Source organism: Myotis daubentonii, chromosome 11 (assembly GCF_963259705.1).
Source record: "Myotis daubentonii chromosome 11, mMyoDau2.1, whole genome shotgun sequence".
NCBI lineage: Eukaryota > Metazoa > Chordata > Mammalia > Chiroptera > Vespertilionidae > Myotis > Myotis daubentonii.
The window spans coordinates 51,270,211-51,284,624 of record NC_081850.1 but is presented as its reverse complement, the minus strand read 5'-3'; the positions used below and the strand labels follow the sequence as shown (position 1 = coordinate 51,284,624).

Below are 14,414 nucleotides of genomic sequence, written 5' to 3'. Positions count from 1 at the left end.
CTGGATGGAGAGAGAAGAGGATGTGCGTGACACCAGCATTACTGGTCCAGAAATCCAGTCAGGGCTCCAGAATATCGGAGGAGCAACTTACTCGGTAATAAAACTCCCAGGAGGCTTACTTACCTGCTGGATCGCTAAACTTCTGATTTACTGGGAAGGTTAGAACTGTTGTCAAGTGCCTTAGAGTTCTCTGGCTGCAGCACTAGGAGGGAAGGCGGTTAGTCCACAGCCAGTGAGTCAGAAGTCAGAGCAGGGAAGTGAGTCCTCCAATGGGGGGTGGTGTCAGGCTGTTGTGGCTGATGAATCTGACCCCACAGGATTGCAGACCTGCTCAGGGACTTTGGTTTGTCTAGAGGTCAGGGTTCCTTTCTCCCCTGAACAGTGCTGGAAGGATACATCCAGCTCCATCCTCCCCCGCTCCCCTGCTTATTTCCTTTGTGCTTTCTTCCTGCTTTCCTTTCTTTCCATCCAGCCATCACACTGTTTCATGCCCGTTATCATCATGGACTCCCTTTTATCCTCATTCCCCTTCCAATTCTCCACCCCACCTCCGGCAACCATTCTAATGTGTGACTGTTTAATGTGTGAATGTTTTTGTTCTTGCCAAATGGGAGCTGCTGTTTTACATATATTCATTTTTTTAAAATATATTTTTATTGATTTTAGAAAGGAAGGGAGAGGGAGAGAGAAATAGAAACATCAGTGATGAGAGAGAATCATTGATCAGCTGCCTCCTTCATTGTCCCCCACTGGGGATCAAGCCTGCAACCCAGGCCTATGCCCTGACCAGGAATCGAACCGTGACCTCCTGGTTCATAGGTCGAAGCTCAACCACTGAGCCACGCCAGCCGGGCTATATTCATTTTTTAATTTTATTTTTTAGATGAGCATATAGTAAAAAAATTTTTTTGGTGTATAGGTCTGTATAATACAAGTATATATTTGTGTGGCCACCACAACAATCAGGATACAGAACTTTTCTATCAGTGCAAAAATCCCCCGTATAGTCCCCATTCTCCTCCAGCCCTTCACCCCTGGCAACCCCTTCCTGATCTGTTCTCCATTACTATTGTTTTGGCTTTTTGAGAATGTCATATAAACAGGTCATACAGTATATGTACATGTATTTTTTTTAAAATATATTTTATTGATTTTTTACAGAGAAGAAGGGAGAGAGATAGAGAGTTAGAAACATCGATGAGAGAGGAATATCGATCAGCTGCCTCCTGCACACCTCCTACTGGGGATATGCCCGCAACCCAGATACATGCCCTTGACCGGAATCGAACCTGGGACCTTTCAGTCCGCAGGCCGACGCTCTATCCACCGAGCCAAACCGGTTTCGGCTGTACATGTATTTTTAACTTATGTAAAGAGTATTCTTTTGTAGCTCATTCTGATTCTAATTTATTTCACCCAGCTGTTTAAAAATATTTTTAATTTATTATTTTTGAGAGAGGGAGGAAGGGAGAAAGAGGGGAAACATCATTGTGAAAGAGATGCATTGCTCAGTTGCCTCCGGTACACACCCCAACTGATCGAACCCGTTACCTTCTGGTGCATAGAACGATGTTCCAACCAACTGAGTCATACTGGCCAGGTTCCTCTTGCTCAGTCCCTAGTTCTTTTTAGTAGAGAATGGTATTTAGAAACCAAGAACTGGGCTCCAGATGCACACCCTTGTTTTTTTAAGGTCCATTCACACCGCTGTGTGTGCACCCCGTGTCCATGGTGTTCATCCCACTTTTCCTCCTCCCTTCCTTCATGATAGACTCCCACGCTAATTCACAAATACCACTGTAAGGAACAGCCACCCAGCCAGGGCGAGTAGAGGCACAGGGATTTGAAGCCTGGTTTGTGACCTTTTCCTACCGTGCTGCTTCCTGTGGAAATTGCATTTGCTTCCTGTAGAACTGTGTGTTGAATTTCTACATCTTTTCTAAAAAATAAACCAAGAAAGTGCAGAGCGAAGTGTTCTCCCCCGGCATCCTGAGGAGGAGAAAGTAATCAAGAGGAACGGAAGTAAATGTGGCTTCTGCCATCGTGGGCCTGGAGTTCTCAAGTGGCAGGCCCTGGGCTTACCTGTAGGTGACTGTCTCCAGGCCGAGTGTGGAGGCCTCAGAGCAGGCGGGATGGGGGGACTGCCTCAGTGGGGAGGGGAAAGTCTTAAAATAAAAAATACCAGATTGTTGCCCAGCCGGCGTGACTCAGTGGTTGAGTGTCAATCTATGAACCAAAAGGTCATGGTTTGATTCCCGGTCAGGACACATACCCAGGTCGTGAGCTCAATCCCTAGTGTGGAGTGTGCAGGAAGCTGCCGATCAATGGTTCTCTCTCTCTCCTTCTCCCTTCCTCTCTGAAATCAATAAAAATATTTTTTTTAAAAATACCAGACTGTTATTCTAATCCTTTCTGAGAAGTTCAAATCATTTCTTCCAGAAGTGCTCAAGTTCTAAGAGGAGAGGGGTGCAGCAAGGCCTTCCTGGGCTCACAGAATTTCCAGGCAGGTTGGCCTCCTGAGCCTTTCCTGGTAGTGATAACTGATAACCGTGGGCAGGCACGCAGTTTCCACAAATTCCAGCAGAGAGGCGGAGGGAGGGAGAAGGGCTGGGTGAGGAGGAAATCTGTTTTTGGGCCAGGACCAAGCAAAGCAGAAATTCCTCCTGGGACAATTTTCCCCAGTGGACAAACACTGGGAGGCCTGTTTACTGAGCTTTGAAAGCCTGTGATCCCCAACACGGCTTCTTGACCTTGTATCTCTGTGGTTGCACTTCAGGTGAAAACCTTTTTGCGGGGAGGTAGAATAAATGACGATGGAAAGAGACTTGACTTTGGATGGTAAACACCTAATACAGTATAAAGATGATGTCTTATAGAATTGTACCCTTGAAACCTATCTATATATATAAAAGCCCATGCAGCCTTGACAACCGGACAACCAGTTGGTAGCTATGATGCGCACTAACCATCAGGGGGCAGACGCTTAATGCAGGAGCTGCCTTCTGGTGGTCAGTGTGCTCCCACAGTCCCTCCCTCCTGCCAGCCGGCCCCAATTGGCCCAGATTGAGACGGCAAGATGGCCCTGATCGGCCCCGATCGCTGGCCAGGCCGAGGACCCCACCCATGCATGAATTCGTGCACCAGGCCTCTAGTATAATTATACTAACCAATGTCACTCCAATACATTCAATAAAATTTTTAAAAAGAAAAAGAAAAGAAAAAACCTCTTTGGGTCGCTCTAGGACAGAAGTGTACTGTCATGCTCCCAGTTCTGGGATCTCCAGAGGCTTCTCAGCATTCTCTCCTTGATTCCTCTGCTTTAGAAGTCAGGAATCGTGACCTTGTGTGGTACCGAAATGTGCTTGAGGAGGGTTAGGTCAGTGATGTCAAATAAGATTCATTTTTATGCCACCTGGGATCAGTTGGTAGCTCCTGGAGCCTTAGGTTGAGAAGGATTCTGAGACAGAATCCCCATGGGCACAGTGTAGGGAGAGTAGAGGGGCCTGTGTACCTTGATTTGCTGTCCACTCTGTAGATGCATCCACGAACATGAGAACCCTAAAAGATTAATAAGGGGAAGATAAGGATGGCTTTTGTTGTTGTTGGAGGAGCGGGGTGGGGGGTGGGGGGCAATCCAAGAATGTCCTTGAGGAAATCTGTCAATCTCTGGCCTTCAGTTTCAAACTCTCATGTGTAACATGGGGCTGAAACATAATTCTCAAAGTCCTTCCAGCCCTGGTCTGCCAGGATTCTTCCATGTTCTAGTTCAGCGATGGCAAACCTATGACATGCGTGTCAGAGGTGACACGCGAACTCATTTTTTTGGTTGATTTTTCTTTGTTAAATGGCATTTAAATATATAAAATAAATATCAAACATATAAGTCTTTGTTTTACTGTGGTTGCAAATATCAAAAAATTTCTATATGTGACACGGCACCAGAGTTAAGTTAGGGTTTTTCAAAATGCTGACACGCTGAGCTCAAAAGGTTCGCCATCACTGTTCTAGCTCAAAGAGGATCCAGATCCTTGAAAGTGATGGAACCTGACCATGGCTTTGCACCCTTAGGTTAGGCCTTGATACCATTGGTGGCAGGATCCTGGACTGAGTGACCACATAAGGTTTTTCTGATGATCTCACAATCCACACCAGACTTTGAACTTTGGGATTATTCTCTTAAGGAACAAGTGGTATTTAGTGAAGTGCCTGTTTGATGTGGCAGTGTGAGGTTCAGCTAAGGAAATGCAACATTTTCATTAGGCTGTCCACTGCTACAAAGTTTTGAATTATAGGCCTAGAACCGGCAGGAAACTTATTTTAACACTAGAGGCCCAGTGTACGAAATTTGTGCACTGAGTGGGGGGCGGGTGTCCCTCAGCCTGGCCTGCACCCTCTCACAGTCTGGGACCCCTCACTCCTTATCCCCCACCTCCTCGCTGCTCCTTACCGGCTTGGCTCACTGCTCCTTAGTGCTGCCGCAGAGGTGGAAGAGGCTCCCACCACTGCCACTGCACTTGCCAGCCGTGAGCCTGGCTTCTGGCTGAGTGGTGCTCCCTGTGGGAGTGCACTGACCACCAGGGGGCAGCTCTTGTGTTGAGCATCTGCCCCTGGTGATCAGTGTGAGTCATAGTGATCTGTCATTCCGCTGTTTGGTCGATTTGCATATTAGGCTTTAATTATATAGGGTTGAGGGGATGTGCCCATCAATCACAGATCAGGTGCTATGCCTGGAACCAAAGGCATCTTACGAACCCAGAATGGGGAGTGTTTTTGCCCTTGGTTGCCTTGGTTGTACATGTGTATTAGGATAATCTGCATTCTCAAACATTAAAGGCAAAATGGTTCCCTGCTCTGTTAGCTCTGCTTCTTAACTTGTAGTTGAACTTGTGCTGTGTGGATAAACACATGTTTGTGCATGCTGCTCTGCCAGTAACTGTCCCAAGTATAAAAAGGAATGGCATGGCATACAACCCCTGCCCTCACAGAGATGAGGGAGCAAAGCAGGGAGCTCTCATCCTGCAGGGCTCAGTGTGGTGTCAAGGGTATTTTGGGCATCTGGAGCAGGGGCTGATTGGCCTGAGGAGCTTGAGGAACTCTAGTGGTTCAGCGAACGTGAAAGTGAGGCAAGGAGTCTGCGCTGGGCTGGCTCTCGATTAGCAGGGCTTGCTGTGCTGAGCAAGGGAGCAGTGGAATTTGTCAGAGTTGAGCTCACACATTGAAGTTATTGAGTGACTTACACGCAAGGCCACGACCCGGACTCCCAACTGGGAAGCCCACGTGGCAGGGCTTTAGCTGGGGGAGCCGAGGACAGGCTCACATCTGCTCATCTGCTTACGTAACCCTGCCTCCCAGCTCCCAGAGCCAAGAAAACACACAAGCCAGCCCAGCAGGGCTGAGGGCCTGTGGTAGCACACGCCGTGCGCCTCACAGCAAGGGAGCCTTGGCTTAGCATGAGGACTGTCATGAAGCCTTCAGCCCTTGGTTTCTTCCCCTCGCCTCTCCCTGAGGCCCCCAGCCGTGGCTCTGAGACCCGGCCCCAGGTCTGCAAGGGTCTGGGCAGAGCTGGTCGCTGCCCCCCTGGAGTCTGAGCTCTATGAATTTTCTCACTGGGACTGAGCCAGAGGTGCAGCAGAGGACAGCTCCTGTGGGTGGCAGGAGATGTGCCGGACATTACCGGAGGCCTCCTGGCTGGCACTGGACCCAAGGTCTGGGGCTGCCACTGACTGCCAAGTGCTATCCACTCTCAGAGGTGAGATCTGCGGGGTTCTCAGAGCTGTGGAGGCTTCACAGAGAGAAGGTGGGGAAAGAATTGCCAGATTGGGCAGGGAAGGCAGGATCCGGGGGTCAGCGTGCCTTCAGTGTGTTAGAGACGATGGGGGTTGTGAGAAGGGTGCAAAGAGTGAGAAGAGGCTCTTCAGTGATAAAGCTCCACATGGCCCTTGGAGGAGCCAGTGGGAGTGGAGTCTTCTGGAGCAGGTTGAGTTCTGGCCCCTGCAATTTACAAAGGGGAAACAGTACCCTGAGTGCAGACGCTACTTGCCCAAAGATAGGTCATCCAGCAAGTCACTGATGGAGCTACACCAGGGCCCAGGCGTCCTCTCCCCTCTCCAGAAAACCACAGGACCACCTTTCTGGAACTCCTGAAGGAGCAAAACTAAGACCGGCCTGCAGGTGTCTGCTTTAGGGGGCTGGGCAGACCAAGTGTGGATTCCTGTCTTCTGGGCTGGTTTCCGAAAGTATGAGTAAGGTGGTAGGGTGACAGTCCAGATGCACTTGGGTTCCTGAAAATGGGGTTATGTTTAGTAGCATCTTGAGAAGAAAAGGTGCAAAGGCTTTGCAGATGTTGTGGGGCCCTCTGAAGTGAGAAGAGCCCGGTGACAGATCTTTTTCATGTTTTTCACAAGTGCGCTGTGCAGCAGGGCCTCCCAGAAGGCTTTGCCCGGGGCTGGGGAGTCAAGCAGTTGAGGCCTCTGGACCCCGTTGGGAAGGGCTGCCTCTATGACCTGTGAGTTGTAGGAGACCCTGAGGACCCTCCTTGCCTGCAAGCCCCAAGACTTGTGAAGACGGGAGGTTCCTCTCCCCATTGCCCAGCTTGCCCAGACAGAGTCACCTAGGCTCTGCCCTAGCTGGTTGGCTCAGTGGATAGAGCACTGGCCCGCAGACTGAAGGGTCCCGAGTTCGTTTCTAGTGAGGGGCATGTACCTGGGTTGTGGGAGGCAACCAGTCCATGTGTCTCTCTCACATCAATGTCTCTCTCTCTCTCTGTCTCTCCTCCTCCTTCCATTCTCTCTAAAAAGCAATGGAAAAGTACCCTTGGATGAGGATTAACAAAAAAAACAAACAGGACCAGAATCACCGAGGCCCGCGGTCGGCAAACTGCGGCTCACGAGCCACATGCGGCTCTTTGGCCCCTTGAGTGTGGCTCTTCCTAAGCCTTAGGAGTACCCTAATTAAGTTAATAACAATGTACCTACCTATATAGTTTAAGTTTAAAAAATTTGGCTCTCAAAAGAAATTTCAGTCGTACTGTTGATATTTGGCTCTGTTGACTAATGAGTTTGCCGACCACTGACCTAGGCTCCTTGTTAATTATTCGCCTAGGTCCTTCCCAAGATCTCCCCAGTTCAGGCTCTCTAGGGGAAGGGCCTGAGAGTCCATATTTTTTACAAATTGCCTCAGGTGATCCTGATGATAGGTTTGGGGAAAACTGGTCCAGGCATCCCCTTACTTAGTCCTAAAGTATAAAGCCAGTACTCACCTGAGGGCACCCTAGGATATGGAAGCTGGGTCAGCCAGCAGCCCAGTGAGGGACTGATCTGTGAGGCCCCTGCCCCTCCAGAGAGGGAGGTACATGGCCCAGGAGGCAACAGGGCTTTGGAACCCTGAGGGTCCCCTTCCTCACCCCGGGGATCGGCTCTCTGAGCTATGTGGTAATGAAGAAAGGGAAAGGACAAGGCAAGATTGGGACTTTGCTTTTAAGATTCTGGCCTGTCTCTCCATGCAAAGTTTGCCATTAGAGGAAAGAGGGAAGGGCATTTCTGGCAAAGAGAAAAGTGCAGTCATGGGCCTGGTTTATAAGAATGGGGAGGGAGGTAGAGCTGAGACTGAAGGGCCTTATTGCCAAGCCTTGCCTTGTCCAAGGCAACACGGCCTTAGAGCCATGGGAGGTTTTTAGTGGGAAGGTAATGATCAGAGCTGTGTCTCAAGAAAATGAATGGGAACAGGTCCGGTGGTGATGGAGCTGGGTCAGCACTGGAGGGAGGGAACGCGAGTGGTGTACTGGAGGTGCGGGGGAGGGGAGAAGGAGAGGAGATGGCGAGTTCGCACCTGTGAACAGGCAGGAGGAGCAAGAGTCACAGCTTGCTTTTCTCCGGTTGTCTCATTTCAGGAGGGTAGTGATCTCTGGGGACGGGTGCTCAGAGAGCCACATCCTATTGATAAACAAAGTGGCAGAGGGTGCACACTGGTTCCCACTGGCATGTTTCAGGTGAACTTGCTCTGAGTTTGTGGTCAGCGTTCTCACCTCTGTTCCTTTGTGCTTATGACTAGTTTGCTTCACAGGGGAAGCTGGTTACACTAGAGCAGGGGTCCTCAAACTACGGCCCGCCGAAAACATTGATCTGGCCCGCCGGATGTTTTTGCAGCCGCTGCCTGTCCCAGGCCCGCAGTGCGCATGTGTGGAATGTCTGAGGGACAGTGAACTGGCCCCCTGTTTAAAAAGTTTGAGGACCTCTGCACTAGAGTATCAGTTCTCAAACTGTGTCCCCCGGTAAAATGATTCCGTGGCCCAGTACATTTGGGAGATGGTGAGTTAAATAAAGTGAAGAAGGCTTTTTGATTGCACACCTTCTCAGAGCCTTTGGTGTACGTCCTGACTTTCCAGAAGCAGGATTTAGTGGGTAGGGCTCCTGCCCTCATTTAACCAGGGAACATGTTCTTCTGTTAAGCATCCTGCTAGGATTAGTGTTTCGTGGAACCCTCTTTGGAAAGTTTGTCCTACAGAGAATACTGGGGGCCTGGGTTCAAGTCATGACTCAGCCCCCAATTCCCTATGTGTCCCTGGGCCAGTCACCTTTCTTCTGCCCTCACCGTCCGTGCTGCATGAGGGACAGTTCCCAGCAGCCCTCTCGTAGCGCCACCTGTTTGTGTTTAGGAGACAAGAGCTGCCATGCCTGTATCTGGATCTCGGCCTTGGCCTTTCCCTCTGCTCCTAACTTACCACTAACTAAAAACCCACCATTCATACATACCGCATCCGTTTTTCACCTAAGCCAAAGAGCTCTCCTACTAACTTATTTCTCTCATCTGGAGCCATGTTCTTCTAGGCCAGAGCCTTTGCGGTCATCCCTGACTGGATTCCCTCCCTTCTACTAAGCATTCTTCTTTGATGTTCTTTCCAGCTGTTTTCTTCTCCCTTGCCCCTCAGTCTCCTCTGGGGTCTCCTTTCCTCCAGTCCTTCCCGTCAAGTTTGTTTCATCTGTGCATCAACCCATGAGACATGGGTTACTCATGCCACGCGTTGCTACCTTCTGCTTTTCTCAACACTGACCTCTACACACACACACACACACACACACACACACACACACACACGCGCGCGCGCGCGCGCGCGCGCTTCCTCAACTAGGCTAAGTTCTGAGAGAGCCTGTCCGAAGCCACCCTGACTGGGAGGTGGCAGAGCTAGGTCTCAGCCTCGGGGTTTCTGAGAAAGTGCTTTCTCCTCCCTGCTCTCTGACCGCGCAGCAGCCTGCCTGGAGGTCAGGGCAGAAATGGTCCCGCTTCCACTTTACAGTTGAGAAACACGGAGTCTGAAGGGAGTGTGGCCTGCATAGGCGAGTGCTACGCAGGGTGGCCCGCCGTCCAGGTTTGCCTGGGACTACGAGTTTCCTGGGATGGTTGGCCACTCTTGTGCTGGACACGGTACCTAGTGCTGGGCACGAATGCCTTTTCCATGGCCGCACTGCCTCTCTGGAAGAGCTGTCTCCTGCGGCCTGCCCACCTGGCACCCCCTGTGAAGCAGCGAGTCCCACAGCCTGCTAACTTACCCTTCCTCCACCCCTTTAGTCGGCCCCATGCTGATCGAGTTCAACGTACCCGTGGACCTGACACTTCTGGCGAAACAGAACCCCGAGGTGAAGGTGGGTGGTCGCTACGCCCCCAGGGACTGCATCTCTCCTCACAAGGTGGCCATCATTATTCCATTCCGCAACCGGCAGGAGCACCTCAAGTACTGGCTGTATTACTTGCACCCAATCCTGCAGCGTCAGCAGTTGGACTACGGCATCTATGTTATCAATCAGGTGAGGTGTCTGGGAAGGGGGAGCCAGGGAGGAAGTATGTGTGTGTGTGCGCGCACTCTAAATATGAGAGTAAAGAGGTGGGCAAGGAGAGGATATAATTTCCTTGGTATCTGATTTTTACAGCTCGATCACTATCACCCTCTTTATTTTCATTAGTGTAAATAGGCCAAATGCCATACAGTGGGCTTGCCTGTTGCTGTAACTCTTTAGGCAAGGAAATTGCTGGGATGCTTTGTTTGTGCGTTTGGGGTTTTTTTGGAAGTCCCCTTCCAACAAAATGGAGAGAAAAATAACAACTCTTATTCTCTCCAAATAAAGCAGTGACTATTTTCTGTCTCTGGGTAGCTGTGTGTTTTCCTTTTAAAAAAATAGAAATACCCATTTGGAGTCAGACCTTTAGTTAACTTCAGATTTACCCGGTTTAACTGCTGTTTCTGAGGTACTCACAAGAGACAATGCTTTTAGTTCAGGCCTGAATGCCAGGCCCCAGCAAAAGTTTGGGCAAGTTTTATTTGTGGTCCCCTGAAGATAATGTGGCCTGGACTGAGTCTGAGAAAAGAGCTTCTCTCTGTGTCTCTGATCCATGTGTGTATTGAGCTTAAAGAAGCTGTTGGATGCCGAAACCGGTTTGGCTCAGTGGATAGAGCGTCAGCCTGCGGACTGAGAGGTCCCAGGTTCGATTCCGGTCAAGGGCATGTACCTGGGTTGCGGGCACATCCCCAGTGGGGGATGTGCAGGAGGCGGCTGGTCGATGTTTCTCTCTCATCGATGTTGCTAACTCTCTATCTCTCTCTCCCTTTCTCTCTGTAAAAAATCAATAAAATATATTAAAAAAAAAAAAAAAAAAAGAAGCTGTTGGAGGCATGTCGGCCTTCAGCACCATGACCTGGAGAAATCAGATTAATCATTGAGGCAGTTTTGTGTGTGTTTTTTTCTTTTCTTTTAAAAAATATTTTTATTGATTTCAGAAAGGGAGAGCGAGATAGAAACATCAATGATGAGAGCGAATCATGGACCAGCTGCCTCCTGCACACCCCACACTGGGGAGTGAGCCCGTAATCTGGGCATGTGCCCTGACTGGGAATCAAACCGTGACCTCCCGGTTCATAGGTTGACGCTCAACCACTGAGCCACACCGGCTGAGCAAGAACACAGACATGTTAAAGGAAGAAGGAAGGATAGAAGTATAACTTTGGTATAACAAGTTTATATTGAAGACTTAATTCACCTGTTTAGACTATAACCTTCTAGGTGCAATAACACATCTAACTTATCTGTATACCAAATTTCATTGACATTCATCTGAAGAGACAGTATGCCCATTTCTAAAAGGCCGAATGTCCATTTCAAGATAAATTCTGAATCTGCTTGAGGTAGTACGTTGACAGCTTCTATCAAAGTTGAGGGACTGTGTAGCTCCCCTTGGGCCAGAAGGGAAGCTGAAACCAGCAGTGTGTCCATCAAGCATTTCTGAGGCCCACTGTGCATAGTCCGGGACCAGTTGCTGCAGAGAGATTCTAAAGAAGTGTAAGGCCCCAGTTCTGCCTGTCCCAAAGCTTCCATTCCCCCTTCTGGCAAGTGGACCCTTCCAGAAAACCATTTGTTAACAATCCCAAATAGCACGTGATTGGATGGTGGCTCCCAAATGCTCTGGGAGCTCAGGAAGGAGAGCAGTGGTCTGGAAGAACCAGGATAAAAACTGGGTTCTAAAGGCTGGAGGGAGACATGGTCATCTTAGCTGGGGCCAGAGAATGGGGACTTTAAGGGAGAAAGCAGCCTTGCATGTTCCTGGAGAGCGAGATGACCGTTGGGTAGGAAGGCAGCAGAGGTTCCAGGGCCCGATGTTGGAGCTGAGTCTGTCAGGTGGGAAGGAGCAGATATCTGCTTTTCAAGGGAACTGAGGCTCAAGATTGGGAGAGTAGATTGTGGACAAACCCCTCGGGGCTCTTTGAGTCCCTTGGCCGAGTGAGGCATGGACCGGGGCCCTGAGAAAATCTATCAGTGAGATAGCTGTGGGTCAGTTACCGGAGAAGAATGTTGGAGAATGTAAGAGAGAGCAAGTAAATGCCAGGCCACTGCAATCCAAGTATTTGTTTAAGAAACAAATGTGAGAGAAACATTAATCAGTTGCCTCCTGCACCCATCCCTACCGGGGATTGAACCTGAATATATGCCGACCGGGAATCGAACCAGCAACCTTTCAGTGCACGGGCAGATGCTCAACCAACAGAGCCACACTGACCAGGGAAGCCTCTACATCTTTTACATCTTTTCCTTCTCTTCCAAGGGTTAACTTTCCTCTCTCTCTCCCTCTCCCTCTCCCTCTTGTTAATTGTTTCTTCTGCTCCAGCTCCACCCTGGTTATTTCTTTGGAAAAATACAATCTGATTTTGAGATAACCAAGTCTAAGGAGAAACTTAATGTTTCTCTCCCTGCCTTTCTAGGGGAGAGAGAGAAAGAGAGAGAGAGAGAGAGACAGACAGACACAGACAGACACAGACAGACAGACAGACACAGACATCTTCGGTTGCCTCCCATACACACCCTAACTGGGAATCTAACCTGCAACCTTTTAGTATACTGGATGATGCTACAAAGAACTGAACCACACCAGTCAGGGTAGAAACCTAAGCCTTTTGAAAGAAAGAGGCCAAGGAGAAACACTGCATCATTCCCCCTCTCTCCCCAGTTTAACCTAGAAACTTCTTGTGCTCTCTGTTTTATAGTTGTTTTAGAGGAAGAAAGGGAGTTCAGAAAGGAGTTTGTAGCATCAGGCTTCAACCTTTATGTACTCTTGAGCAAAGAGGCGTCATTTGAGCCTCTCAGTGTCTTCCTGTCTCAGACACCCCACTGTCATTTTGACCATTTATCCCCAACCCCAATTAAGATTAGAGAGAAAAAAAAATTAGAAAAAAGATAAAGAATAAAAAAACACCAAAAGATTAGAGAAACAGAAGGCTTAAAATAGGAGGTGGCTCTGAGACATCTAGTCCAGTGGTTCTTACGTTTTTAAGAATAGAACCTCAAAAAAAAAGAGACTAGAACCTCCACCCCCTAACTTACCCTTCAGTCTTTGCTGGGATTTGCCTGAACCTCTGAGGCCAGATAGTGTGAAAATGTCTGCTCTGTTTCACGGATGAAGCAACTGAGGCTCAGAGAAGGGAAGTAGAAGTCACATAAGTAACTGTAGGGCTGCAGCTCAAGACCCTGTCCCGGTTCCTAGTGCCCTCATTGCACGGGCAGCAACTCTCTCCTCGAGGCCACTCAGCCCCTCCCTAAGGAGTTTCTTCTCAAAGCCGGGTCTCCAGGGCTGGGAGTGAGCTCCAGCTCAGACTGCCTGGGTTCTGGCTCTGCCACTGACCAGCTAGTGCCCTGAGTTCTTAAAAAAAATTTTTTTAAACATTTTTATTGATTTCAGAGAGGAAGGGAGAGAGAAAGAGAGAGAGAGAGAGAGAGAGAGAGAGAGAGAGAGAAAGAAACATCAATGATGAGAGAGAGTCACTGACTGGCTGCCTCCTGCATGCCCCTACTGGGGTTCAAGCCCACAACCTGGACATATGCCCTTGACCGGAATCAAACCTGGGACACTTCAGTCCACAGGCCAATGCTCTCTCTATCCACTGAGCCAGCCCGGCTAGGGCAAGTATTTCAATTTGAGTTCAGCACAGTTCCTCCGTTTCCTGGTTGGTGGGAGGGCAAGGTTTTAGTACTTCCCACCCGGGCTGTGAAGCACCTGGCACCTGGTGAACCCTCAGTAACACTGGTTATTACTGCGATGACGAGTTTCTCCTCCTCACCCCCCCTTCTTCCTGCCTTTTTTCTCTAATGAGTATAATGAGTACCGAGGTGATAAACTCTTTACTGCTCTCCCTCTTCCTGCTTCACCCCCCTCAGTCACTCAGGACCAGCGTGGGAACTCTCCCTCTCATTTGTGTGGCTTCCAGGGAGTCAGAGGAGAGCAGATAAGGACATAAAGCCCAGAACCATCAGATAACAGAATCTCAGGGGATGTAGGTACCACATCAGCCTACCAGCTCCTTCAGAACAGGGTTGTGTCTCAAGCTCCACACACGGGGGTGAGCTTTCACAGGCTTTTGTGGCGCCTACCCCTGTCCACATTAAGCTTATGAACCACCCCATTTTGGTTGCCTCCCATATGCACCCTTCCGGGCACCATGAGAACTTACATCTCACAATAAGGGGTGGGGGGCTTACCAGTCGACACGGAGAACAAGCATTGCTGTTGGTTCTCGGTTCTTCTGCCCGAGCACACCAGTGCCTGAGACTCCCATTAGGGTTCTGGCACAGCCAGCCTGTTGGAACTAAGGGTGCCGCTCTGAGGCACAGAAGTCCTCCCCAAGGTCCAGCACTGGAACCGTGTTGCAGAGTGGACATCAAGGTGTCATAGTGGGTTGGGTGCATACTGCACTTCCTCATACTTTAAGGAAACTCTAAAACCACCCAAGATAAAGGGGAGACAAGTTGCCACCTGGCACCACCAGCCCTAAACAAATACAGGATGTTTGTGGGATTAACTGCCACAGGAGTAAGTTACCACAGGTGAGGAATGCAGGCCCACCTGGCCAGGTGGATTTGTAATCACCATGGCAGCCC

The 14,414-nt window shown here is 49.5% G+C and overlaps 1 protein-coding gene across 1 annotated transcript in view; it reads left to right on the top strand.

The window, feature by feature from the left end:
• B4GALT1 (beta-1,4-galactosyltransferase 1) overlaps positions 1-14,414 on the top strand; it is a 47,124-nt gene that overhangs the window by 14,788 nt on the left and 17,922 nt on the right. Inside the window, exon 2 of the mRNA XM_059657116.1 lies at positions 9,565-9,800. Coding sequence (XP_059513099.1) covers positions 9,565-9,800 — 236 coding nt within the window. The remainder of the gene's footprint in view (positions 1-9,564; positions 9,801-14,414) is intronic.